The sequence below is a fragment of the Scomber japonicus genome, chromosome 11 (genome assembly GCF_027409825.1).
Source record: "Scomber japonicus isolate fScoJap1 chromosome 11, fScoJap1.pri, whole genome shotgun sequence".
Classification (NCBI taxonomy): domain Eukaryota; kingdom Metazoa; phylum Chordata; class Actinopteri; order Scombriformes; family Scombridae; genus Scomber; species Scomber japonicus.
The window spans coordinates 17,813,350-17,840,882 of record NC_070588.1 but is presented as its reverse complement, the minus strand read 5'-3'; the positions used below and the strand labels follow the sequence as shown (position 1 = coordinate 17,840,882).

General features: G+C 38.4%; 3 protein-coding genes across 3 annotated transcripts in view; all 3 read left to right on the top strand.

Annotated features, from left to right (window-relative positions):
• The window catches only part of myo10l3 (myosin X, like 3), a 54,262-nt gene extending 44,690 nt beyond the window's left edge, over positions 1-9,572 (top strand). The window contains exons 25-41 of the mRNA XM_053328742.1: positions 116-949; positions 1,726-1,849; positions 2,133-2,376; positions 2,525-2,620; positions 2,833-2,926; positions 3,361-3,416; positions 3,509-3,651; positions 3,886-4,080; positions 4,295-4,452; positions 4,870-4,993; positions 5,299-5,596; positions 5,695-5,902; positions 6,006-6,142; positions 6,287-6,410; positions 6,500-6,955; positions 7,287-7,478; positions 7,870-9,572. Of these exons, the coding sequence (XP_053184717.1) occupies positions 116-949; positions 1,726-1,849; positions 2,133-2,376; positions 2,525-2,620; positions 2,833-2,926; positions 3,361-3,416; positions 3,509-3,651; positions 3,886-4,080; positions 4,295-4,452; positions 4,870-4,993; positions 5,299-5,596; positions 5,695-5,902; positions 6,006-6,142; positions 6,287-6,410; positions 6,500-6,955; positions 7,287-7,478; positions 7,870-7,974 (3,588 nt within the window). The 3' untranslated portion in view covers positions 7,975-9,572. The remainder of the gene's footprint in view (positions 1-115; positions 950-1,725; positions 1,850-2,132; positions 2,377-2,524; positions 2,621-2,832; positions 2,927-3,360; positions 3,417-3,508; positions 3,652-3,885; positions 4,081-4,294; positions 4,453-4,869; positions 4,994-5,298; positions 5,597-5,694; positions 5,903-6,005; positions 6,143-6,286; positions 6,411-6,499; positions 6,956-7,286; positions 7,479-7,869) is intronic.
• Positions 9,573-10,766: 1,194 nt separating this feature from the next.
• On the top strand, positions 10,767-17,671 carry pttg1ipb (PTTG1 interacting protein b). Its single transcript, XM_053328759.1, has 7 exons — positions 10,767-10,932; positions 11,787-11,842; positions 11,946-12,054; positions 12,697-12,799; positions 13,225-13,290; positions 14,054-14,100; positions 17,010-17,671. Exons 1-7 carry the CDS (start codon positions 10,833-10,835, stop codon positions 17,051-17,053), a joined length of 525 nt encoding a protein of 174 aa, XP_053184734.1. The 5' UTR covers positions 10,767-10,832; the 3' UTR covers positions 17,054-17,671.
• Positions 17,672-19,326: 1,655 nt separating this feature from the next.
• Positions 19,327-23,859, top strand: sumo3b (small ubiquitin like modifier 3b). The gene is made up of 4 exons (XM_053328762.1): positions 19,327-19,433; positions 20,010-20,138; positions 20,285-20,356; positions 22,624-23,859. Exons 1-4 carry the CDS (start codon positions 19,413-19,415, stop codon positions 22,687-22,689), a joined length of 288 nt encoding a protein of 95 aa, XP_053184737.1. The 5' UTR covers positions 19,327-19,412; the 3' UTR covers positions 22,690-23,859.
• The last annotated feature ends 3,674 nt before the right edge of the window (positions 23,860-27,533 follow it).

Here is a 27,533-nt window from a genome sequence, read left to right as displayed (position 1 = left end):
AATGGTGCTTGTCAGAAGGTAAATCTACTTAATTAAAACACTTTATTTATCTTTCATATTGCAACATAAAGTGCTTAAAGGTGTTTTCTTTTTCTCTTCCTCTTGCTGTCTACAGAAGGAGCTGTCCCAGACTGAGGAAGAGAGTCGTCAGATGGAGGAGATCCTGCGGCTGGAGAGAGAGATCGAGCGCCTGCAGAAGCAGCAGGAAGATGGTGTGTCCCTTCTTGGTGACGTCTCTCGCGAGGAGCTGCGGCAGATGAGGGATGCTGAGATTTACAGACTGGAGAAGGAAGCCTCCCGTGTGGCTACAGAGTTCCTGGAACTCTTGGACTTTGGTGGTTTGGAGCCATCACTCTCAAGTGAGGAGAACCTCCATGACCCAACTGAATCTACTGCTCCCTTGGCTGAGGAGGAGGTAGACGAGGGTTTCCACGCTGACGACGAGTTTGTTCCTTTGCCTGACTTCCCTCCACCAGCTGCAATTCCTCTGGACAAGGAATTATTCCAAAGTATTCCACCTCCTCCACCTGCCTTTGCAGAAGGACTACTCGGTGCCCCCTCTGCCTCTTCTGCTGCCCCAGCAAAGCTCTCCCCATATACCCCCAACGGACTGAGTCACGTCCCTGTACTCAGAGATTCCAAAATCCCAGGCCCTCCTCCTCCTCCTCCTCCACCTCCCCCTCCCCTTCCCCCTCCTGTGGTCACCAATGGAGAAAAGCGGCCATGCCAGAGAGCCAGCAGGGGGTCGGACTTTGAGCCTGTGATTGAAGAACCGTGCCACTCAAATCTGCCAGACACAGAATCGGACTATGACCAGGAGGAGTTTGAGGAGGCTCATGGGAGCTCAGGTGCCAGCACCAATGATGGCCATATTACAGATGAAGAGGTGTTACGAAAATCCTCCTGCACCCAAAACAGCCTGGACTCCTTCAGAGGCAGCTCGGACTCGGTGAGAACTAACAGGCTAGGAGTCTTTTCTGTGAAGTGCAACAGATCTAAACCAGATGGGAAATGCTTTAAAGCACTTTCAGAGGTCCAGAACAGAAGTGGAAGTAGATTTTGTAAATTCGGTCACTGGAGAATTGGAGAAGTTGTTTATGTTTTTCCCTCATATTTTACATTGACATGGGATCACTGTATTTTTTATTTTCATTTCAGGTCAAACCTTTTCACACATGCACTCACACACGCCTAAATTTTCTCTGGGCTTATTTTATTATGCTTCTACCACATTCACTCAACACCTAACATGCATATCCAATGTACTGTGTGCATGTGTGCATGCCTAAATCCTCTCTTATCCTATCAAAAGGCACAGCTCATGCCAGAATCACTGCGAAACACTGTTGCAATTATTTGTTTTGGCTCTGCAGATGAGCATGTGAATCTTTTCCCAGATACTGCTAGTCAAGCAGAGAGCTTGGATCTAACACTGTTAGATCAGCAGAATGTCAAAGGGGAAGAAGGGAGTGTGTGCATGTTCGGGGCACTGATTTAAGTACTGAAATTGCAAAATGAGGACCAAAGACCACTTCATCACTCTTTTAAGAATGCAAAAAGAAAATATTTTTACATAGAATATGAAACTTGAAGGTGTTAATGTTTTAACATTTCTGTCGCATATCTGCCAACCTCTTTTAAAATGAGACAAAATCACTTGCTTTTTTTGTATTTTTGTTCTATGGAGGACTTCTGTCATCATAAACAGTGTTGTCTTTGTTTCAGTTCATTGACAGTGATGAAGACAACGATGGCTACGTGGATACAGATGAGGAAATTTCCAATGGGAGAGTGAATCTATTAAATGGCAGTGGGCCTCCCTACTTCCATGGCTACCTCTACATGAAGAGTTAGTAGCTTTAGTAAATCACTGCCCAGCAAGCATACATATGATTTATCCATAATTTGTGTGGTCATATCCTCACTTTTAAGAGATCTGGTTCAGGCCTTGTTTGTTTCTTTCTTGCTTACTATTTTTTGCTGTTCTAAAGTTCCTATTGTGCATTGTTTACTTTTGTTAATTGTAGACTGGATGTTTAGTCTCAAGAGGATGTGTGTGTGTGTGTGTGTGTGTGTGTGTGTGGAAACGGCAAAAATTAAAACCCTTTCTTTCTCCTTCCCTACTCTTTCAGGTGGCCTGATGATCCCATGGCGTCGTCGCTGGTGTGTGCTGAAAGATGAAACCTTCATGTGGTTTCGGGCAAAGCAGGACTCTGTCAAATCCGGCTGGCTCTACAAGAAAGGAGGAGGAATGTCCACCTTGTCACGACGCAACTGGAAGATGCGCTGGTTTGTTTTGCGAGAGTCAAAGCTCATGTACTTCGAGAATGACAGTGAAGAGAAGCTGAAAGGAACCATTGATATCCACACAGCCAAGTAAGATTTGCTATCAGTTGAAGGGTTAAACATTGTGGCTCTTTTTCTCTTTTTTTTCGTGTAGCTTCTTTCTTTTTTTAATTTTTGCTATTTGCTTGAAAGAAACAGAAAAACATATCTATTAAGTGAACTCGGGTTCTTTCTACAGGGATATAGTGGACAATCATGAGAAGGAAAATGCACTGAATATTGTGACTGGGGAGAGGACGTACCACATCTATGCAGAGTCCCCAGAAGATGCCAGGTAGAGTATATCCATATATTCCATAGAAATCCTCAACCAGCTGCAGCTTCTTTTGGAGAGTTTAACTTTGTCATCACTGCCTTGTAAATGTGATGTGTGGAAATAAAGTTCCCCCTTGTGGCTGTCAGTGGAAGTTCATGCGGTAATTTTCTCTTCCATATTTGCTGACTTCTCCTTCCTTTACTTTCTGCACTCTCTCTGACCCCACTCAGTGGTTGGTTCAATGTGCTTAGTCGGGTCCACAGCGCCAGCCCGGAGCAGCTCATGGAGATGCACCATGAACAGGCCAACCCCAAGAATGCAGTGGTTAGTATTGTTTTACCTCTCTCCTACATGGGTCCCAACTTCAGCTCCATTTTTCAGCAATAATAATAAAGTATGATGTACAAAATTTGGTCCATATAGTAAGATGAGCAGAAGAAGCATTTCATGTACATTAAAATGTTGCCTGCAATAAGGAAACCAAAATGAAAGCAAGACTAAAAATCACTTAGTACATAGAAACAAGCTGAAATATATGTAAAATGAACTTGTTAATTACTATAAACACCAATATACTCACCTTTAATCCACCCTCTTTCTCCCCACAACACATGTAATGCAACTTCAAAAATATTTTCTCTGACAGGACTAACTTTACTATCCAATGTAAAAAATCCCATCAAGGAAAATATTTGCAAACGTGCAAACAGTTAGAGTCTATATTTTAACTCAACCTCATACCTCTTTTCTCTCTCCAGGGCACACTGGATGTGGGCTTGATTGATTCTGTCTGTGCATCAGACAACCCTGACAGGTGAGGAATGGACAGTAAATTGAACCCACGTCTGGTCACAAGATGTGTTTTAAACTATAGTCTGAGTATAAAAATGTGTGTTGTGTTTCCAGACCAAACTCGTTTGTGATCATCACGGCCAACCGGGTGATTCACTGCAACACAGACACACCTGAGGAGATGCACCACTGGATCGGCCTGCTGCAGAAATCCAAGGGAGACTCCAGGGTTGATGGACAGGAGTTTCTAGTCCGAGGTCAGTCAGCGGAGATACACACCTGGACAGTTTGAGAGTCAATTCATGTAATTATTGTATCTGTCAGGAGGTACAATGTGAGTCAAGTTTTCTCCTTAAATTTCTTTTTTGATACTCAGGAGGATAAATGCTTTGAATCTGTTTGGGAAAAGGAAAAAAATAAAGATGATCGATTGACAGTATATGAAAAATGCTCCAAATGAAAAAGTATTTAATTCATTTATCCACCCCCAGGCTGGCTGCATAAAGAGATGAAGTCAGGAGCGAAAAGTACCTCTCTGAAACTGAAGAAGCGCTGGTTTGTTCTCACCACAAACTCTTTGGACTACTATAAGTCGTCAGAGCGTAGCGCCTCCAAGCTGGGAACTCTGGTCCTCAACAGCCTCTGCTCTGTGGTGCAGCCGGACGAGAAGGTCTTCAAGGACACTGGTCAGTTCACTGTCAATGTCATTGTCATTCTTTCTAATTATTATAGGGAAATATACCAATACTATACAATAATGTGTATCAGCTCTTTAGTTAGATTTGAGCAGTAAGGGGTCATTTAAACATATTTCTGTTAAGTAATTTGAGTGTCTTCCAGGGACATATTTTGTTTCTCCTCTGTCAGTGTTATAATTATTTTTCTTCCATGTTCACCCAGGTTATTGGAATATAATCGTCCATGGGCGTAAACACTCTTACCGTCTTTACACCAAAATGCTGAATGAAGCCATGCGGTGGGCGAATGCCATACAGGGAGCGATAGACAGCAAAGTTCCCATAGAAACGCCAACACAACAACTCATCAGGGACATTAAGGTATAAAGGGATTCAATGGGCTTTTTCTCCAGCTACTCTGTGTACAATGGGTGGAGATTTCATGCTGCATTTATACAGTGTTTAACTTGCTAGATGCACTAATTTAATAAGAAAAAGTAAATAACAATTTTAACTCCAATTCTTTTCAGTCATGCAAGCCTTTGCCAAGGACACATACTGTAGTAAAGTGAGGTATTTGTACTCACTACATGTGTGCCGTGATCTTCTCTTAGTTTCTTGTTTACCTCTTTTCTGTTCTTCTTTTGCATTCAACTGTTTGCTGGATTTACTGTAGCGACTCTGATATTACTTCTTTAGTTATTCTCCCTAATTCGACTTTATCAGTTTGTGTAGATTCAGATTCAAATTCAGAAAGAGTTTACTGAGACCACTGATCGAGTCTCTCTGTCTTTGCAGGAGAGCAGTTTGAATGCAGAGGCAGTGGAGCAGACGTACTGGAGGAACCCCATCCTGAGATATACCCAGCATCCTTTACACTCCCCTCTTCTACCTCTACCTTATGGAGATGTCAATGTACATTGTGAGTGTTGCGATCTGCAGCTTCTGATGATTCTGATAAATGAGATACCCTAATAGTACTGTTGGAGGCAACACATTACAAGATCTCTCTCTTTTCTTTTGTATACATTTTTCAGTAAGTTTCCACATCAAGTAGTGGGATCTAATCTAAAATGTACTTTAAAATACAAAATACTTCATCTTCAAATTACAAGGAATTAAAATTCAAAATAATTAAGCTCTTTAAGTGCTTAGATATAATGAAGTAACTAGTTTCTAAAGTTGTTTTACTGGCTGATCTCTAATTCAAACCTCTCTTTTTCTCAGTGCAAAAGGAAAAGGGTTACACCAGCCTGCAAGATGAGGCCGTGAAGATTTTCAACTCACTGCAAGAAATGGAGGCAGTCTCAGATCCTGTGCCAATCATCCAGGGAATCCTGCAGACCTGTCAGGACTTGAGGTCATTAAGAGATGAGGTCTACTGTCAGCTGATCAAACAAACCAATCACGTCCCTCACCCTAACAGTCCTGCCAATCGCGCCCACTGGCATCTCCTTACCTGTATGAGCTGCACCTTCCTGCCCAGCCGTGGCATCCTACGCTACCTCAAGTTTCACCTCAAAAGGTGCGGAGCCACTTTTGGACATTGCTCTTGAGTCATAACAATGCAATCCTTCAAATATTCCTGAGTTTACTGTGTTTGCGTCTTTTATGTGTTCTCAGGATCAAGGAGCTGTTCCCCGGTACAGAGATTGAAATGTTTGCTCACTTCATCAGTGAGTCTCTGAAGAAGACCAAGGCCAGGGAGTTTGTTCCATCCCAAGAAGAAATCATAGCATTGCTTACTAGACAGGAAATGACCACCACAGTCTACTGCCATGGAGGAGGCTCCTGCAAGATCTCCATTAACTCACACACAACCGCTGGAGAGGTAGATGAGCTGCAGACACACAGTTGCCTTTTCTAAAAGTTACTCAGCTAGATATTAGTGTGATTATTTTATATTTACACAAACTCTGGCTTGCTTTTTCTAGGTTGTGGAGAAGCTGATTAGAGGTCTGGCTATGGAGGACAGCAGGAACATGTTCGCTCTGTTTGAGCACAACAACACTATAGACAAAGCTGTGGAGAGCAGGGTGCTTGTGGCTGATGTTCTGGCCAAATTTGAAAGGTATGTTATACAAGATCATGAGTTACTTTTTAAATTTTGTTAATATATATGTTATAAATTCAGGGTCCTGTTAAGATACTCAACCTGTTGAAGTCTGTGGAAATGTGTTACTGACTATCTTGTTGCTTTGTGAATTCTCATCAGACTGGCTGGCAGTGAAGAAGCAGAGGATGAAGGCCAGTGGAAACTCTATTTCAAACTCTACTGCTTCCTGGATGTGGAGAGCATGCCTAAGGAAGGAGTGGAGTTTGCATTCATGTTTGAGCAGGTGTGTTTAACATGTATTGCTTTGCTTTTTTGAGGGTCTTTTTAATCACATGTTGTGGCTAATGTTGAACTCTTATGCTGTTCCTTCAGGCTCATGAGAGTTTGACCAGAGGCCACTTCCCTGCCCGTGAAGAGACCCTGCAACACCTGGCAGCTTTACGCCTGCAGTTTCTGTATGGAGACAAATCCCGGGCCACCTGGAGCCTGGAAAATGTCTACCCTGTAGGCCGCCTGCGCAGTCGCATCCTACAGTTTACCAAAGTGGGTGGTGCCTCGGGATCTGGCCAAACTTTGGAGCGTCGGAGGACCAGCTTCCTGGATGGGACCCTGCGCCGAGGGCTAAAGACAGGCTCAATGAAGAAGCAGCGTATGGAGGAGGAGCAGATGCTGGAGATGTGGATAAAGGAGGAGATGTCTGCCACCAGGGCGAGCATCATGGAGAAGTGGTCCCGCCTCAGTGGTCTGGTCCAGCACCAAGCCATGCTCAAATATATGACCATCATCAAGGAGTGGCCTGGCTATGGATCCACACTGTTTGACGTGGAGGTAAGTTTACTGGGTTTTTGACGCTAGTCAGGTTTTAATGGTGCCAGTAGGAAAGTACCTATACAACCATTTTCTCTCCTGATATCAATTCCAATTTCTCGCTTCAGGGTATATGCCGATAATGAATATCCATCCAATACCAGTGCTCTTTTTTCCATAATCTCTATACCTTACTGTGTGGAACTCAACTAATTATTTTTTTTAGTTAGGTCACATGATTTCTGTGGTGCTAAAAACTGAGTTGGTGTAGAATATTACATCTGGATGATACCCAATCTACAAAAGTAAAAAATTGGCCTTGATACTGATCGCACTTTTTGTGTCTTCATAGTGCAAAGAAGGAGGCTTCCCTCATGATCTGTGGTTGAGTGTGAGTGCTGAAAACGTGTCTGTTTACAAGAAAGGAGAGCCGAAGCCTCTGGAGACCTTCCCATACGAGCACATCATCTTCTTTGGTGCTCCACAACCCTGCACCTATAAGATCACTGTGGATGAGAGAGAAATGTTCTTTGAAACACCACAGGTACCTATTTGTCTCTAATCTTGATATGTGGGCTTAAGTATTTCAGTTGGTTGCCTTAAAAACAGGACTGCAATGTATATATTTCCCCCAAAAAATGTAGGAAAAAGGCAGCACTCCAGTGGAAAAACAAAGCCAAAGAATCATCTCATGTGTTAATCATTTTGGTACATTTTATTTACAGTTAATGTAATAACAGGTAACTGCTGATGCATTTCAGATCCAATTGTAATCAAGTAGCATTAAGCTCTCATTTTAAGCTTTGTCTCTTAGTTATGAAATTCACACAAATGATCAAGACGCGAGGAGATTCTTTTACAGATTTATTTTGGGGAAACATGCAGTTTTGTTGCTTCTCTTCTCTTCTGACTGTGTTTCATTTGTTCATTCCCAGGTTGGAGAGATCACAAAGATCATGAAAGCCTACATAAACATGATCGTGAAGAAACGGTGCAGCGTGAAGTCAGTGTCCAGCTACAGTAGCAACTGGATCAGGTGATTGACAGGACAGGACACAGCACACCTGACCCACAAACAAGCGTGGAGAGAAGACACAGAGATGGCAAGAGGAACAAATCACCTCAACAGAGATTTTGAAGCGTTTTGCAGCAGGCAAACCCCATCTGGAAAGATTTCTTTCTGTAGAGACACAAAAATGTGACGTCTTTACCGCTTCTGGTAAAAGTAAGGACTCAAGCGTTTGTACCATTTTAAGCTTTGCAGTCATCCTGAGTGTTGCTTTTCTCCATGCAGTCTCCAAACATGTACACTGGTGATTTGTCATGCTACTTGAAATGTACTTCAGGTATCTTTTTAGTGGATTTTATTTTAAAGACAAGGAATAGCTGACCGAGTTTAAATGCTCTTTGTTTTTCGAACAAACCTTCTATCACAAGACTTTCACATCTAAATCAGAACTTTCAATTTCCAAAAAAGTAAATTTCTTTCAAGTTGGCATCCCAAACTGCACTTTTATTCAATTGTTTCTTTCTACAGAACATTGCGGCCCATTTAATGAATGTTCTCCTGAATGGAGATTCCCTCAGGTTAATGTTTAATATAATTGTAAACTTCCCAGGGAGATTACCTCCCTCTTCTTGCCTTATTTAGCTTTGTATTGGTGCAGATGTGGCCTTTCAGGAATGGAGTATAAACAGTTGAGTGATAGTTATAGCTTCCACGGGTGCATGTGTCACAAAAGCACATCCCTATTTTAAAGAGAATACAATTTGCCTTTTATTAAACAAAGAAATACAGCAAACAGAGAAATGAAATGTGAAAAACAATAGAATAAGTGAAACTGCAAAGTTTATAACCTCTGCACTGAAGTAGTTTCTCAAAATTACTGAAAGTCGAACAATTTGCGCTTCTATCCTCCAGCAAGTACTCTGTTGAGCTGTTGTACTTGCGCACTAATTTGAGGTCTTTGAAACTCTTTTTGTAGCTAAGACTGACATTGCTTGTTGAGAACGTCTGTGTCTAAGGAATGTTTTACTGTGTTTTTTTAGTGATGTCGCAGGAAACGTGAGGGCGGGGTATTTATTTATTGCAGTATCAGTGGATTGGGAGAAAAATGAGAGAAGATGAACAGACTGAGTGGGCTTGAAATGTGTTGATGGGGTTTTGCTTGTACATTTGTTTTTTTATTGTTTGTGTATTCAGGGACACAAAGTTAACAGGATTCACAAATAGACATATTGGTCATTACTTACTATCAATTTTCTCCAGAGGGTTCCCTGTTTCTGAGTGTTTTGTCAACATACAAAATAACTGTGTTGCCCTCAAAAACCCAACAGGCTTAACTCCATTGATTGTCTTGTTTCCTCTCATAGGCCAACTGTACATGAACACAAAGTATTCAAGCCTATGCCAATCAACTTACAGTATAGTTCATTATAGGAATATGATCCACACATAATGAGTTTAGTATTTACCTCACATTGCATCACTGTCTTCCATTGCTCTCCAATCGTACTCACTTAGGCAATCTGGTCAGCTGCCGGCGGCCAAACCAGAGACTGATCTTACCATTGACGATGACTGTACCTTGAGATTTCTGATTGTTTTCAAGAGGAAGAAAAAGAAAATCAGAAAATGTTTTATATCAGAATTTAAAGATGCTTTAATAAATTATTGTATTTCAAAAGCTGCTTTGTGTGTGTTTGTGTCACTATTGTCTTATTTTTGATGTGTCCACCAATGCTGTAGAGTTCAATCTCTGTGCATCAGGTGCCAAATATTTACTGCTACAAATGTGAGGTAGCTAATTGTTGAAAATACCAATTAAATGAATGCAGCTGTATTGGCTGATCTAATTTCTGCAATGCTCAAACAGATATAGTATTAGGAATATCATAAAGAGTACTCTGTGATTAATTAAAATAGCAGAATTATGGTTAAATAGTGATATGTTAAATATAGAGCATGCTAAGTTCAATAAGAAATCATTCCTTGATCATTATGCATGGAATATAAACTGCATGCTGACAAGGTTCAGATGTTATATTTTACTTGGTATGAGGAGTACTCATGCTGCTGCTGATGTCATCAGGGTTATGGGAAGTGTAGGAGTTAGGGTGGAAAAAGCCAAGTCAGCTTTTCCTGCCTCATTTTGACAATTATTTTCAAAATCTGTGTCTCACAAGTCCTCCAACGTTTTGAAAGTAAAATAATAAATTCTTGGAGTAGCTAAGTGAGTTTCACGACCTGTCAAATATGCTGTTGAGATAATGCTAATTAATTCGTATTAATAAAGTGATTTTCGAAACACTCTGTAGCCCTTTTTCAGAAGATAGGTGGTCATTTTTATAAGACTTAGTTAATCATATAAACCATACTAAGAACATATGTTTTTCAGTTGCCAATATGCAGACTGTGAACTGTCTGAATGATCATCATCATGAATTGATCAAGATGTTGTTGAAAAAAAAAATCGATGTTAAAAAAGGAATAAAAAGAATAAAAGAAAGAGCCAAATAGACAAAGCATGTGATCTACTGAATGAGGATAAACACCTGCTAGAGACAGTTTTGTATGTATTTAGTATTTAATAATGTATTAACAATCAATAAAGTCATTTCTTGCAGCATAAATCTTGTTAAAAACACTACCAGCTTTGTTTTTGAACAGTTTTGAATCAAACTTGGAAAATAATAAGAAACTGACTAATTCCATACAGTGTGTTGTGTTGTATTTTGTATTTTTGAGAGGTTTCAGTTTGCAGCTGTTTGATGACACCAGTGTCAGGAGCTCGTGACGTCAGCCCTCATGAAGCAGAGGTCCAGCCCTCAGTGGCGCCACAGACTCCGGAGTTGGGTCTCTGTTTCCACGCAGTCCTCTATCTTCACTCGTGTCACAATGTTTACAGTTAAAAGCTCTTCATTTATTGTCTTTACGAGCATCTTCTGCTTCATTGTGTCCACAGATGCGCAGACATCGACTCCTGCTCCAGCTTCGAGTAAGTTTTTCTCTTTTTTTTGGCCGTTGTGCTTTGTTTTGGTCAGGAGGTTGTCACATGACGGCTACAAAATGGATTTACAGTAATTATCATGAAATATCAATTTGTTGTCCTGTCTCGCTTGTTAGTTTTATAATTGGACATATCTATGAAAGCATACTTTACTTGTCGTCTGTAATACTTTAACTCCTTCTAAACTCTGTTGTTGTCCATGATTTGTCTCATGGGGGAAGAAAGTGAAAACCTCTACTATCACTACTATTACTTAATACTTAATTTCCTCTTTTGTAAGCAGTGCTGGACAGTCACATAACTTAAAAAGTACATTTATCACTGTACTTAAATACAACTTTCAGGTTCAAACAGCCAGTTACTTCCTCACAGATGACTTAAAAAGCAGATGATAAACTTTTACAATATCATACATAGTTAAAGATTAAACCAGGTTCCTTCTCAAACTTTTTGGCTTTTGACCCCTTTAAAAAACTAGAAAAGTAGTGTCTATAATGGGCTAGTTGTTAAACATGAAACATTTGATAGGGTTTCACTTAAAATAACCCAATTAAGGCTCAAAGAATCAAAGTATTTAATATATCACAAAAAATGAATATTAGAGTTAAGGCTCAAAAGTTAATACAGACTTATGTATTTTGTCTTTTCTCCTATCTCCGTTAAAATTTTCATGACATCTCAGATTTATTTAGTGACAGTTTTCAACAGAACCTGTATATTTTGCTGTAATACTTGTGTACTTTAACTTACAGTACTCCACCACTTGTACATGTATCAGTTTAAGCCTACACAGTGAAGGGAGGGGCAGCAACCTGCTCTAAAAACTGATATCTCTGTTTCAGCTCCCTGTGCCTTGAGATCAAACACCAGTTGTGATGAATGTCTGAAGAATGTGACGGTAAGTCTCCTAAAATCCAACAAGACAAATACTGTAGCTGTCTTCAGTTTGCTGCCATAAATACCAAAGATAAGAGAGCCATCTGTGTTTGTATTTGTTGCAGTGTTTGTGGTGTATACCAACCCAACAATGCATTGACTACCCAGTGAGGACCATCCTGCCCTCCAAAACTGTGTGTCCATTAAATGATGCACGATGGGGGATGTGTTGGGGTAAGACTGACCCAAATTTACTCCTCATTAATGTCAAATATGTGTGTAACCTGTAAGCTTTTTTGATATTGGGGTTTGGGATGTGTGTCAGAAAGACTCCACAGGGAAAATATTGTTCAGTATATGAAAGAATTGAGACTGCTAATTGATTGATTGATTGATTAGTCAGTTGAGCGATAGTTATGTGGCAGCTACTTTGATAAGTAATTAATAATTTAAATGCTTGTCTTTTTGTTATGTGGCTGTACACTGATAAATCTTTGGTTTTGAACTGTTGGTCAGACAAAACAAACAATTTAAAGAAGCCACTTTGAATTTTAGGGATTTTTCATATCAATGTTTCAGTATTTTGGGATAATTTTCAGGTTAAACAACAAATGAACATTATAATTAGTTGTACTTCTAGTGTATGACTTTTATCAGAAAAAGAAATTTGTTGTTAATCAATATTCAATTAATTGCCTAAATGTTTAATGACTGACTTTTTGCGATAGAAAAACTTCTCACTAAAATTTTACAATCCACCAAAATCCCAAGCAGCTGATGACGGCAGCCAAAGTAGCCGTGTGTATTTAAACAGGACTTTCACATGAAAAATGTTTTTCACTTCTGCTTTTTCTTGTGTCTGTCTTTGCTTTCCAGTAAACTTCCAGATTTTGATAATCACCATTTCCGTGGTGGCTGGCGTCATCATCATTTCCATTTTCGTCTGCTGTTTCTGCAGCTGCAAGTGTGAGAGAATTGGGTAAGCATTAAATCACATGAAGTGTTGGTCATGAAATCGGGTTGAACATGGAAGGGGAGGAGGGCTGAGCAACACAATAGGTTGTTATTCTGCAGAGCTTGTACCGCTGTCTCCAAAGCCCTGCCAGAGTCTGTGGCCGCAGTTTAGCTCTGAAAATAACTTTTCTCTTTCTGTCAACATCACCCTAACCCTAACCCTCCTAAAAACTAGAAAATAATGGCAGTTGTATGAAGAGGGATGGCAGTTGATATTCATGGTCAGATTATCAGACTGATTAGTTCTGTAATGATGTATTAGGTTAAAGAGAAAACACACCTGCACTTTGCCTCTCGAACATTTCCTGTATATTTTAATGCAAGCTTTAATTTAGAAAACCATGTCATGAAACAAGTAAACTGTAATGAATATATATTGTTATATTCCAGAAACAAGAGAGAGGACGCAGAGGCAGATCGACGAACCCGAGCGAGGAAATCTCGTCAGAAAGTGAAGTAAGTGGCTGTTGAGTAGAAGTCTGATTATAACAAAATTAACTATTCACTCAAAAATACAAACATTTACTAGTTTATACCTCTGTCAATATAACAATACATATAAAAACACAAGACATCAGCATGTTGATGAATAAACTAGAGCTGCAATGATTATTTGATTGATTGATTAGTCAATCGATAGAACATTTATTTCAGAAAATAATAAATAAATAAATAATAGAAAAATGCCAAAATTCTCTGGTTCCAGCCTCTCAAATGAATACAATATAATACAAAAAAATTCTGGCTTCTTTTGATGGTAGATAGATGAATTAAATAGTGAAACTACATATCTCTGGATTGTTGACTGTTGTCACCTTGGGCTTCAGGAAACAGTGATTGATGTTTTGCACAATTTGCTGACATTTTATAGACCAAACAACAATAAAAAAAACAATCAACAGAATCATTGAAAATGAAAATAATATCTAGTTGCAGCAGTAGGATAAACATTCATTGTGATAAAAGGTGAACTTGTTTGCTTGTTACAAATAATTGAAAATTGAAAAATATTGAAATGTTGAAAAAATGTTTATATTGTTTTATATCACCTGGAAATAAATTTAAAAAAAAGTTAAATAGGGTGTACTGTGTGCTGGTATCCTTTACACATCATAACAATGTTTTGTTTTACTCTGAAGGTGATAATTCAGATCATTTAAACAGACACTGTAGGTGTGGCTGGTATTCTCTGTTTGACAGTTTGTTTCTGCTCATACAGGAGAACAGAAATGCAGCTGAGGCATGATGAAATCAGGCAGAAATACGGTGAGACACATTTCCTGTTTGTGGTTTGAGTGGGTTCATACATATTTTCAATATAAAATGTGTGGCTGTGCTTAGTTTGTAATATAACAACAGTATAATAAATACACATCTTTAAACCTTCATACTTGAGCAGGGCCCTGTTCCATAAAGCAGGATTACCAAATAAACTGGGTTTACTTTGTAAGTCTGGCTCATTTTCCAGCAGATTCAGTTCCATAAAGCAAGCTCACCTTAATTTAACAGTAGCTGGTATGGAGAGAGAGAGAGAGAACGTTCCTCACTGGTATTGAACCAGCGACACTGTCACTATGAAGCATGCGCAGTAACCACTTGGCTATCAATCACCTTCAAATATTGCATTTGTGACAGCCTGACAGACGGTTGCCTTGGAAACATGAACTTGAACAGAGAACTTATTCTGAACTGAGAGCATGTCCATGTGGTGTTGTACAGACGATACGAGGGCTGAGAATATTGTTCAGATAAATTATCGATTTGTACAGAAAAATGGAAACACTCAAACAGAACATCATCAGAGAATGATAAAACACTCCAGCGGGGTCCGATCACCCTCTGACGGAGATTTGTGCTTCGTATTTGTGCTTTAATATTAACTGACTCTTGAAGAAAAGGACACACCATGTCTGACACCTCCTTCAGTCTGTCGGCTTTAACTAAAAAGGAGGAGAAACTCAGGGTTAGTTGAAGACAACCTGCCAGCGAGCAGGTTAGGTTCACGGAGTATGTTGCCAGGGTAACTGACTCAGAGTTAACCCTCATCTCAGGGTTAACTCAGAGTTTTCACTAAACCTGCTTTCTGAAACAGGCCCCAGGTCCGGACCAGGCTAATTGTCAGGCTTAGTCTGAGTTGCTGCTTATCCTGAAAGAAAATAATTATTAATTAATTATTAATTATTAATTATTTAACATATTATATGGCTTCATTAATCACCATAATTTAAAAAGAAAAGTTAACATAAAGTCGTCTTAATAATAGCCTAATCATATAAATATATATACACATATATATAGTTAACTTAATACTCATATGTATATACATTCATACCCCTATATAGTCGAGTACATAGTTAACTGAATTATATATGTATGTATTTGTGTCTGTGTATGTGTGTTCATAATATTGAACATTGAGGCCTGACAGGACAAGAGATGTAATATTTAAGTCCATGTCTTTAACTGGTAGGAAGCACTGTTTTAAAAGGTATTGGTTATTGATAAGTACATTTAAAATAATGTCTGAAAAGTAAACTAAGACGTGTTTAGCGGATGCATGTGTAGGCGTTTCCCTTTTTTCTGTTAATTGATTAAGGTCCAGTCTATATAACGACCTCAACCCCTGCACTGTTTCTCTGTTTGTGAAGGCGTGCCCCTTGATTGAGGAGCTTGAACATGACAGAGCTGCCATAGTACGCAGGGCACTGCAACAAGAGCGCACCTTCAGAGACAGATCAGACCCATTCAATTGATCAGCAATTTCCTGCCAGCCTTTCTCTTGGACTTTATTTATTATTTTTTGTGATCATATGTTTAAATTCTTCATATGTCTTCAACAGAAGTGTGTGCTAAAGACTGCTGCTGCTCTGTGGCTCTTTTGTGGTGGATTTTGTCATTATGAATCCGTTAGATCTGTGTTCGACGTCATGGGCTGCTCATGAATGGCATGCACACGCAATTAGTATGAATACGCAAGCCTGTCTTGAATTAGTCAGACGTGAATTGGGCTTTATGTAGCCTGATCTCATTTGTTAGGCTCATTAAAGTCAGGTGTTCGACAATAAGCCGCTTTTCTGAGCTTGCTTTATGGAATGGACCCCAGAGGCCTGTACTACGAAGCTTCAGGGTTAACCCTGGGTTTTCCGTACTACGACGCTGGTTCACTTCTTACCGGGGTAAATCACCATGGTAACTTATGCTGAACGGCTAACCTGCTCCGGAGCAGGTTATGTTCTGGATAAGAGATCAACGAGTATAAAAGCACCGCCTCCTGACCAATCAGTTCTCTTGGAAAATGGCCTCAATAAGAACATCTTGAGAGTAATCGCAGCAAAAGTGCAGAAAAGCAGAATTTTATTCATATTTTTTAATTGTAAAAATTTACCGAAATATATATTCAAAAAAGAATCCTTGTGGCACATGAGGGATATTAGTCCGTATGTTATACAGTTGGTTTGACACCATTCACTCAAATAGTTGAAGCGCATAATAGGTTTGTATTTTGAATGTCAAATGAATGTTGAATATTAAACTAATTTAATGTTGACAATTTTCTGCCAGCATTCCTTCCTGGCTTTTGCTGCAGCAACAGTGTTGCTTTTGGCCTGGATGATGCGTTTGAATTCTTCATATTTTTGAAGAATAATTGTCTGCTGCTCCATGGTAAAGTAGGCTGCTCTGCAGGGTTTCTCCATGTTTGCGATTGGTCAGACGCTGCAAACACCTCCCCTTTATGTGAGCGTGCAGTGATCCAGATTGGAAAACCCAGGGTTCAATTACCGAGTTGATAACCAGCTTCATAGTACGTTTATCAGGATTGCGAATGTCTGGTTAAGTCAACCCAGGTAACGGAGAGATATCACGGGTATGTTAATCAGGCTTCGTAGTACAGGCCTCAGGTGTTCCAAAAAGAGGGGCAACTAAAAACAATTGGAGAACATCAACACAAACATAAACAAATGTGACCTTGTACCGCCATCTTCTGGAGAAAACAATCCAGTGTACATATTTGATGTAGAATTCCGTTTTTTTAGACAACACTGGTTCATTTTTTCGAAGGCAATTTTTTTGGAAAACAAGTCAAATATACAACTCATCTGCATATTTAATACTCCTGGTTGTTTCTAGCTGTACTGTTATGGTTACAATACATTGTTCTCCATTGCTCTCTTTAGGTCTGGCAAAGGATAATCCATATGCTCGTATGGACAACAATTAAGAAGAATTCCAGCAATTTCCTCTAAAAAACCCCCCCCAAAAAAGCCTCTCGATCATCTTATTGACCCCTGTAACATTAAGATACATCTTATCTCTATTGTGATAGGCTGAATAAGCATGTGATAAACTGTGATTATCTGATTTTATTTTATTGTGCCAGTTCCTTTAAAAAAATGTCACCAAAATGTTCTGAAATCCTTTTGACTGAGTGTGCACTATATTTCAAACACTGTCCCATATGTTATTTCATCATTGTTAACATTTTTGTGAAGATACATAAGTTTTATTTTTCTCATGCAATAAGTTGCAAATAATTTCAATAAAATCTACTCAGTTAACCTGTAACAGAAACTAAGCAGAAACCTGTTAAAACATGTTATTCACCATGACATGCAAACACTCCAACAGGAATGCAATGTTGTTCTGCATCTCTGTAGCAAATCAGTGTTTGTGTTGCTTCTATTATAACTAGCTGTTTTGTTTTCACATATACATATTTGAAATACACACCATTTTACTGATGTCTATATTATAACATTTATTTTTATTACAAGTGTTAATTTGTAACCTGCATGTAATATGTTTTACATGGTTAATAAATGTCTGTATTATTCCAGAAGTTTCTTTTTCTTTTAAGAGCAGTTGTGGATCTTTAATTTTTGTGCACAAGACAGATTGTGGACTATTCATTTCAAAATTAAATTAATAAGAAATGTTTTTTTGCATTGTAACAATAACATCAAAATTTGAACTGCATAAATCACAACTTACCATATTTTCCATCTCATCCCTGCCCAAACCTCAGAAATTTCAGAAAGGAAAGAAGAAAAAAAAAGAAACGATGCATCACTAAAAGAAAGTACAAATGCACAAATCCACCTTATCATTTCACTCAAGTATCTATTAAAGAAACATTTTTCTGCCCTCTTCACATTGTTTCTTACATTGCAGTCTTCCTAATGCAGAATCACTTCCTACCTCTGTCAGCTAATTGTGAAATCAGGCACGTCAGGCGTCATCCAGTTCCTGAAAACCGTTATTGCAATCCGGCACAGCCCTTCTATGAAACCTGTGAAATCCACAATAGATCTGTGAATCTTCAACCAAAATTGTTGAATTTCAGGGCATACCATTATCCACAGGAAATGTAAATATATGTACTGTATGTACCCTTGTCTCCCTTAGATTTCAACAGGAAGCAGATTTAAAACAAACTATAACTTTCTGGGTGTTGAGTATTAAGGATGGGACATTTGAAATAGCTGTTTTTTGATTGAATTAATTTTAAAGAATCTGTTCACAATTTTTCAAGTCTGTCTTAAAACGACAGTCAGGTGTACAAATGAACACTGACAGAGATTAACCGTGCTGTAATCATTCCTCCTGTTCATACTGGCTGAAAAGATCTCTTTCAAATGTACTTTCAATGTAAGTGACGGGGTCCAAAATCCACAGTGTGTCCACACAGTCATTTAGTGCAAAAATTACGTAGATATCTGCCACATTTACAGTCTTTTTAACCATCAAATTCTCTTTTTGTGTGTCCTTAGACAATGTTTTGCTGTTGAGTAGCAAAAAGTATATAGTATAGTAAAAGTATAGTAACAAAAAGAGGGACTTTGGCACCGAAAAGACTGTAAGGTTGAAAGATATCTAATAGATTTGACTCATTTGGACGCCTGAAACTTCATATTATCTTCAGATAAAGTTATACATTTCTGCACAGAAGGAGGCTTGTGGATTTTTGCCATGATCAATTGCATTGTTAGTGCATTATGAAGGGATCATCTAATGGTCAACATGAACAGGAAGAATGATGAAAAAAAAGTTTCTACGTTCCTTTGGGCATCTGACTGTTGTTTGAAGACGGACTTGAAAAACTGTGAACCCGTCCTTTAATAAAAATATTTGACAACATTTGAGAGCTGCTGCAGATTTGATCTCATTAATAAGATATGAATGCTGACACCATCATTATTTTTTTTAAAGTGGAATATTGATTGATTTATTGATCTTGTTATTATTATTAAAGAGCTCATGTATTCTCACAAAAATGCTCTCCCTCTGTTTCTCATTGGAAGGAGGCTGGTTTTAATTAATAAATGATTTGGAGCCAAAACTTTCTCAGAGCTTTCTTTGCAGAGGGGGCCTTTTGTTTCACTTATCTCGCGGGGATGCGCAAATTAGCTTGCGCGCTCACGTATCCGCGGCCCCGAGGAAACTGGGAGCACGTGACCACTTTGGACGAATTAGGTTTTAAATTTCAGTGCGCGCTACCGGTCCAAACTACAGAGCCGACGGGACAGATACCCCGCTCAGTGTTAGCAATCCGTCTTCACGTTATCCATAAAACCTGCAGGATGTCCGAAGAAAAGCCAAAGGTCAGTACCTGCGTCTCTACCGAGAAGCATCGTGTTGACTATTAAGTGCAGATGACGCTAGCCGCAAGTTAATATGAGCGTGTTTTGCTAAGCTACCAGCTTCCAGGCTACAGATGGCGCATTTGAGCGGGCAGAAAACAAAGGTTGACCAATTTGCGGATCGTTTGACTTCATGCGCACACGCTTCGTTTTGCACTACACGCTCTAAATAACACAAAGAGCATCTTGCTGCTTCGTGTTGGTCTTCAGTTGAAGTGTGTGTACTTTTGTTGGTGTCAGAGATTTCAAGTGAAACGAGCGATTTGTGCGTTTCCTTTCATTTGCGCCATTGTGGCTTTCTGCGCCAGTTTGAACACGGGCTAGCTTGCTATGCTAACCATCGGAAGGACCGGATAAGCTTTTATGCGACGGTGTTTGCGGTGTGTTTTGAAAGCTGCAGCTTGCCTTCAGGACGAAGCTCGTCTTTGCAAATGCTGCTAATATATCCGGCTAGTTGAGTTGACTGTTTATCAGTGTGTGAGTGTTTGTATGCTCGGTTACCGGTTTGTCGCCGCTGATGACGACTGTTTGTTGCAGGAAGGCGTGAAGACGGAGAACGACCACATTAACCTCAAGGTAGCTGGTCAGGATGGGTCGGTCGTACAATTTAAAATCAAGAGACACACTCCGCTCAGCAAACTCATGAAGGCATACTGCGAAAGACAGGTAAGTTATCCTGCAGCTTTCACTCTGATTTTAACATCTATGACCCGTGTGTCTTTCTGTGTTGACTGTTAGCTTTGTTTACATCTCTCTCTCGAGATGCTAAAAGCTCTCTGAAATGTTGCACATGTGTTTTCTGTCTCTTACAGGGATTGTCAATCCGTCAGATAAGGTTTAGGTTTGATGGACAACCAATTAATGAAACAGACACACCTGCACAGGTTGGTGACTCCTCAGTTTTCATCACATGTTCAGTTATGCTTTACTAAACCAACCTAGTCCACTCAGGTAGACGATTATTGTGTGGGATTGATTTTGTCAGTCAATAAGTTTTTTATTTTTATGAGTGGCAAGATGTGAAATTCAGAAATATCTTAAATTGTCTTTTGAAAGCATGTGCCAGTTATTAAAATGTACATATTGTATTTTTGTTTGTCATATAAAATGACATTTGCATCATTTATTTAACCTAAAGAAATAAAGGCAAATGGTGTAACCACAAAAGAATATTAAATATTTTATCCACCTACAGTGTATGTAAGTGTACTTAAACAAATAAATACTTCATTAAGACCATGGAAATGGTTGCCAATGCTGCTCTTTAGCTGTGTAGGGGAGTGTAGATGTGCTACATTACACGAATGTGGTAGAAAATGATGGAAAGTGTTTTCCACAACACACATTTACAATTATTTTAATACCATATGGACATGAAATGTTATATGCCATGACAATTTGCCATTGAATCATTATTGGCCTGTGTTTTACTGGTTGTTCAGTTGCAGATATGATCATTCACAAACTGATATTTTTTTCAACTTCAGATAACTCAACTGGTGAAGTAAAAGTCAAATGCAGTATAGTAGGATAAGGCTGCCTATAAGGTGTATTAATAACTTTCATTATTTATATTTGTTGTAAATAAAACACCACATGTTGCAATTTACATTCAGCACTGTTGTGTTGTGTTGAAAGGACAGATGAATTACTTTCACAGGCAACAAACCATGCCCATTCAGTTTGAGTGTTAACTGTAATTTTGGCTGATTTTTAAATGTTAACATTTAACAGAGTTGACGGCAAAGAATACAGTTCATCCGCTAGCAGTATAAAGCCTCTAGTATATGTCAGAACTTCTCGCTAGATTGTTTAAAAAAAAAAAAAAAAACTCCCCATAGTCAAGCACAGGACATTGCACCTCTTGCAGTTAGAAGAATTAACAGAATTTCATGATATACATTTAAACACTGTTACATATAAATCTTTGCAGTGTCCAAGTTGTTTTAGACTGTTGATAGTGAAGTCAAAGTGTTCATGACTATTACAACCTAATTAAACCAAATTTAATCAAGTGCACATTGTGCACATTTTTACATATTCTGACTTTGTCTTTAAGAAAAGTCATAAAATGTCATGCTAAAATGATTGTGTTCAGGGTGTTTTTAATGCTGTCAAATGTAAAAATGGATCAGACTTGACGTTGGGGTTAAATGGAGCACGTCAGTCATACTCTGTGTGTTTTTTCTGGCGTAAGAGCAGTTTCAAGTTACTAATTATTTATTCATTATTTAGCTGGATAAGGAAAATGCAATGTTAATGGTCCAAGTACTCACAGAGCACATTGTCCTCAGAATGCAGATCAGCCAAATTACAGTGGGTGGTCTCCACAATGATGGTCTCACATTGTGATTGGATGTGTCAGGTGTATATCTAGGTGTAAAGGTCAACTCAGCTTCTTTTAGCTAGCTCAGGCAAACTTAGAAAAACCTACAAATGGTGTCAGTGAGTCTTCCCCTGCAAGAAAATAAATTATGCTAAAGATGGAAAAATACAAACACAGAATTGGAACTCTGACCAGGGGGGTATTCCAGGTAGGAGGTTCAACAAACTCTGAGTTGACTTACTCTGAGTGAAACTAAGTCAATGTTAATTCAGTGACTATTTCAACATGTGGTCATTTAAACTGCCAACAGAAAGCTGGTTAACACATATGTCCTCTCATGCTTAGTAGATTAACATTTTACACTATTTAACACAATTTTACTTATTATACATATTGGAGTCATTGATTTTAAGACTAAAATGTGAGCTGTGTACTATATGAATATTAAATAAAAATACTTCCGGGTAGAAACTCAGGGTTTCTTAAAGAAAACCTGCCAGTGAGCAGGTTATGTTCACAGAGTCAGTTACCATGGTGACAGACTCAGAGTTTCAGTTGCCTCACTTTCCCTCATCTCAGGGTTAACATACTATGAATTTCCACATAACCCGCTTTCTGGTATACCCCCCAGATGTTCAGTGTCAGATTTGGGTACTTATATTTTTTGTTACTCTTACTACAGACACATGTTGGTCAATTATCAATAGCTACAATTATTGAGAGTGTTTGATCATAAATATTATTATACCTTGTGATGATGTGCAGTAGATACTATACCTTCTGTGTTGTCGAATGACTAATGTGTAAATGTGTTTGTTTTTACAGCTGGAGATGGAGGATGAAGACACTATTGATGTATTTCAACAACAGACAGGAGGAGCCTATTCTTAAGTGGGATGTGGACTCAACTCTTGGAAGAGCATCCACACCATTTTTTTTTTTTTCATGTTGTAATTGTTTATTGCTGTTTTTACTCATTTCTTTTCCCCCCCACTATGCTTGTCTCAATGTCAGGCTTTTCACAACATAAAAAGACAGGAGCATTTTTTCATTGGGAGCCAAATCCTAGCGTTGAGATGCAGGGTCTATTTTCTTTCTTTAAACACGTTTTATTCACATTAATAGAAATTGTCCGAGGCAGGGACAATTCTCAAACTAGATATGGCTTATAATGGAAAAAACTCAATGTTCTTTTGATGTCCTCCTGCATGTCTCATTAACAATAAGCTGAACTACATGCCAAATCTTTTTTTTTTTTCTCCAGATTCTTATGAGCATTTAAATTCAGGATACATGCTCAAGTATTTTAAGAAATGTATGTAATGGGATTGCTTTGGAGGAACATTTCTGGATGGGAGGGATTATTCTGTCCATAAGTGGGAGATACTTATTTCTCATGTATCTAATTTTTTTTTTTTTTAGGAATGTTAAAAATGATTTGATGTATCCATGCCCGTTTTACCTTGAGCATTTGCTAAGAAAAATGCTTGTTTACCTCAATACTGTTGCTCTCAATGCAGATTTAACTAAATGGTAAATAAAGTACAGTAATGTTGCTGGACCAAAAAAACGCTAAATGAACAGTGTTCCTTTTTAAAAACAAACAAAAAAAAGAAGGGTTAGGTTAATATATGTAATTTAGATAAGAGGCTACTACGGTTAACAGTGGTCTTTATCATTACACTAAAGGACAACTGTTATTTTAGCATGTTAATTCAGTAGTTTCCCACTTTTTTTAAAGATATAAACAAATGACCTTTTACCAGTCTAGATACTGATTGTCGCATCTAAAGTTATATCTCAGTCAGCGTGTAGATACGCAAACCATACTGAGTTGCCAATTTAAATATGTTTGTCCAAAATCCATCCAAACATTCTCAACACCTGCTTAATTGTTTTGACTCTTGTGTTTTGGTAGCAATCATGTTTTTATAAGAATATTCACCTTCATTTTAAAAGTTGACATTTGTTAGGTTTTTGAGGGTGACATTGTCATATTCCACAACTTTTTGATTTGTACATTTGGTGTCCCTATAATGTATACAATAAATATAGTTTGATACTCAGCCTCTTGAATTATATGTAGCCTTTTTACAGTATTTGTCTGGACCTACTATAAAATGAATATTTCAGCTGCTACAACTTCACATGAAATATTGACATCTTGGGAACATGCAGGCTATTAATGATCTATAGGGAGGGCTGCTGACTGCTAAAATAGACATTACTATCATTCATTTAGAGGTGTAAAGAAGTGTCCACCAATCATCATTGCGGAAAATATAAGACTTATTTATTGGTGTGAAGCTCTGCAGCAAAAATGGATTTGTCCAACCCTGTAGTTATGTTCATCTGTTTGCTTTAATTCAATAACAATCAGAGGAGTTGAGTCTACTGATGCAGAACAGGCAGTTCAGTCTTCACACATTAGAGGGCACCATTGTTCTGAATATTCAATGGATCACTGTTGTCTGAAATCTGCATGTCTGCACTCAGATGAATTACTTAGTCCTCAAATTTAAACACAAAGACATATTTGTTGCTCCGGTCAAGGCTTGTGAAGGCCATATCTTCACAAGCCTCCTCTTAGTTGAGAGAACTTCATTTCACAGATGTTACTAAACTGAGCAGCCAAATGAACTCCCTGCGAGGCTCCTCACACAGCGGGCCGATTGTGTTGCCTTTATGTTTGGCATCTCTTTTGCATTTTATATTTCCTCATGGAGATATCTGAAGCCTCGCATACTTCCGCAGACCTCTTGGAGATGCAGCTGCAAGGTGCCCCCTCCAACCCATACATTCACTCCCTCTTGGACTGATGCTGAAATATATATTATGGTTGGTGAGAAGCAGCATCCTGAAAACAGCTGCTGAGCAGCAGTGTTTAAACTGAGAAAATCACTATTTTGAGGTTAAGTTTACATGTGTGCCTCTCTACTAAAGCATGTGCAATGTATGTACTATAACCCGATACTCTCCTTTACAGCACATCAGGAACAAAAACATTTATAGACAAAATTGTCACTAATTAATTCAAATCCTTTTCTTCATTCTTGCTGTGCTGTGTCACCATCAGTGCCAGGACACTTGCGAAGCAGCAGAGACACTTTGTATTATTGTAATTGTTTTAAAGCTCATTCATTGTCTAGCTTATGTCATGTGCTGCTCCACTGTGCATGCACAGTAAGAACCATTTGTTTATTATTGTGAGAGGATAATAGGTGGATTACTGAGTCCAACTACAGTCACTAACATGTGTTTAGACTGAAAAGGGGATGATTATGTTCACTTTAATGTACGTCACCTCTAACACTAAACCTTATACATTTCAAGTAAATCAAAAGTACCAAAATAAATCATGTTTCATAATGGAGAAGAAGAAACAACCTTTCTTTGTGTAAAAGAAAAATACTGCTGCAATGTATTTGTATTTATTGGGTTAAACTCTAGTCCCTATTAATATGTCATTGGACTAAGAAAATCATTGAAACAATTACTTTTAAAAAAAATGCACAAAAAAGGAGAAAGAGGCATTAAAATGTCAAATAAAATAATACAAAAGTGCACCAGAATAACCAGCATCTTCTTAGTAAGTGGATAAGCATGCTGTACAACACGGGAGAGGGGTCCTCACCAGAGCAAATCAACATAACTTGGATCACGTAGTGATCGTATGAGGTCAGTCAGCTGTGTTTCGCATCCTCAATGTGTCCAGCCAGCTAACCTCAGATGTGACACACTCCCCTATTGAATCAGACCAGCAGCCTGAATAAAACCACTGTGCATCTGGAGAACCTCTGGATCATCTCCAGAGTGCTGCGTGCTGATGTCACCCTCTTGTGCATATTGTGGTCCACACCCTGTCAGCAGGTCAGATTTCATCCAAACACATGTTGAAGATCTTGAAGGGAGAAAAACATGTTAGAAACTGTGTTATCATAAAATACTTGTAATTGTTTGTGCTTTCAGACATATAAAAATACTTTTCACCTTGTTAAAAAAAAAACAAAACCCAACATTTATGTCCTAGTTGAAATGCATACTGAATGTTTTGAGTTCTGAAATCACACTTGAGTAAGTCGCACACTTGACCCCAACTGGCTTCAAACTAGTTGTGGGGTCAGAAATCACACATGTATGTGCGCAAGGTGTAACTTTCCATCTTCAGCAGATCAATATAAAAACAGTGTCAAACTTTGCACACACATCATTCTGTTGATTGAAGCTCAAACACCAACTGAAGTAATAAAAAGCAGGTACACTTTTGAATGGCGGTGGAGTGGGAAGACTTTAAATAGAAATGAACAAATGTATTGAAAGCAATTGTTGATAAATGAGACAAAACAACAAGGCTGAAAAAGTGAAACGAATCATAGATATATTGACTTGTCACTAGCAAAATCAAAGCTATTATAATACTATTAATGAGGAGAAGAAGCCATTATTCATGTTATAAGCAACACCTGCGTTTTTCCTGCTTTGACAAGTCAGAATTTGTGCTGTGAAATGGTCAAATATAGTATTAAACAGTGAGCTCAGTAAATTATGACTGAGTTTGCTTGTGATGTATGATTCACTGGCTAATTTAAAAATATTGTTAATATGATCTCAGTGTGGCTAACCCCAAATATGTGACAAAGGCTTATGTGTGAATGTTTTGCTACTGCTGACACAACTGACACTCACAACTCACTCACAGCAGAGAGTTTAACATGTCAATCACAAGAGTAACTAGTACCAATTATTGCTGATCACATTTCCCTTGGGGATAAATAATCTATTTATTATTATTATTATAATTTATTATTGACTTTTTCCTAATTATGATGACACAAACTTTACCCACTGTGAGGATTCGACTAATGAGCATTTTCATCATGAATAAATCTATCAATAGTTTGTTTGGTTTATTGAAAGTCACAAAATCGTGACAAAACACAACAAGGTGATGGCTTCATATCACTTCCAGCAGTTAAAACCCAAAGCTATTACACTTCCTACCATCTATAACAAAGAAAAGCAGCAAAAGTGAACAATATAGAAGCTGGGAAATGTTTCTAAATTTTTTTGTGATACTTTAAATTAGGCCCAAATACTTTCCAATTAGGGTAGATCATTTGACAAATACATTGAAATAATGAACATATGGAACTGGAACTCTGAACGTTTACACCTGCCCTTGGACAGTCCTGTGATAAGGAATGTTAGATGCACTTGTTTTTTGTGGGATTTTTTAGTTTTTTTTGTCTGTCTGTTGTCTGTGACAAGTTTGACAGGCTGATTTTGGGTTTGGTTTGTCTTTGTTTGTTTGGTGGGATTGATTTTTGTAAAACAGAAAGTATGATTGTTTTATATGATAACTGGACAATTACAAAAGAAGAAATAATTAACATGTAAGATACATTTCAGTTATGTAAAACAATTGCAAGTAGAAGTTTGGAGGTGTACGATCAAGGTTTAAAAAAAGTCTAATGTATTGACTTTGTAGAGCTCTTTTAATCAACCCTAAGCTGCCTCCAGGGGTCTTCTGCTCAGGGGACTTTAAGGGGGGGGGGGGGTCTCAATGGCCCCAAGTTTGTTCCCTAATTCACAATGGACTCAAAGTACCACAATGCAACACAGAAAATATCATCTCCTTGGCTACGGCTTTTGGGAGCTACGCCCCAAGAAGAAGGCTGAAAGGGCTCATTGTGGGGAGGGATGAGAGTGTGTACAGCCGCGGGTCGTGTGTGTGT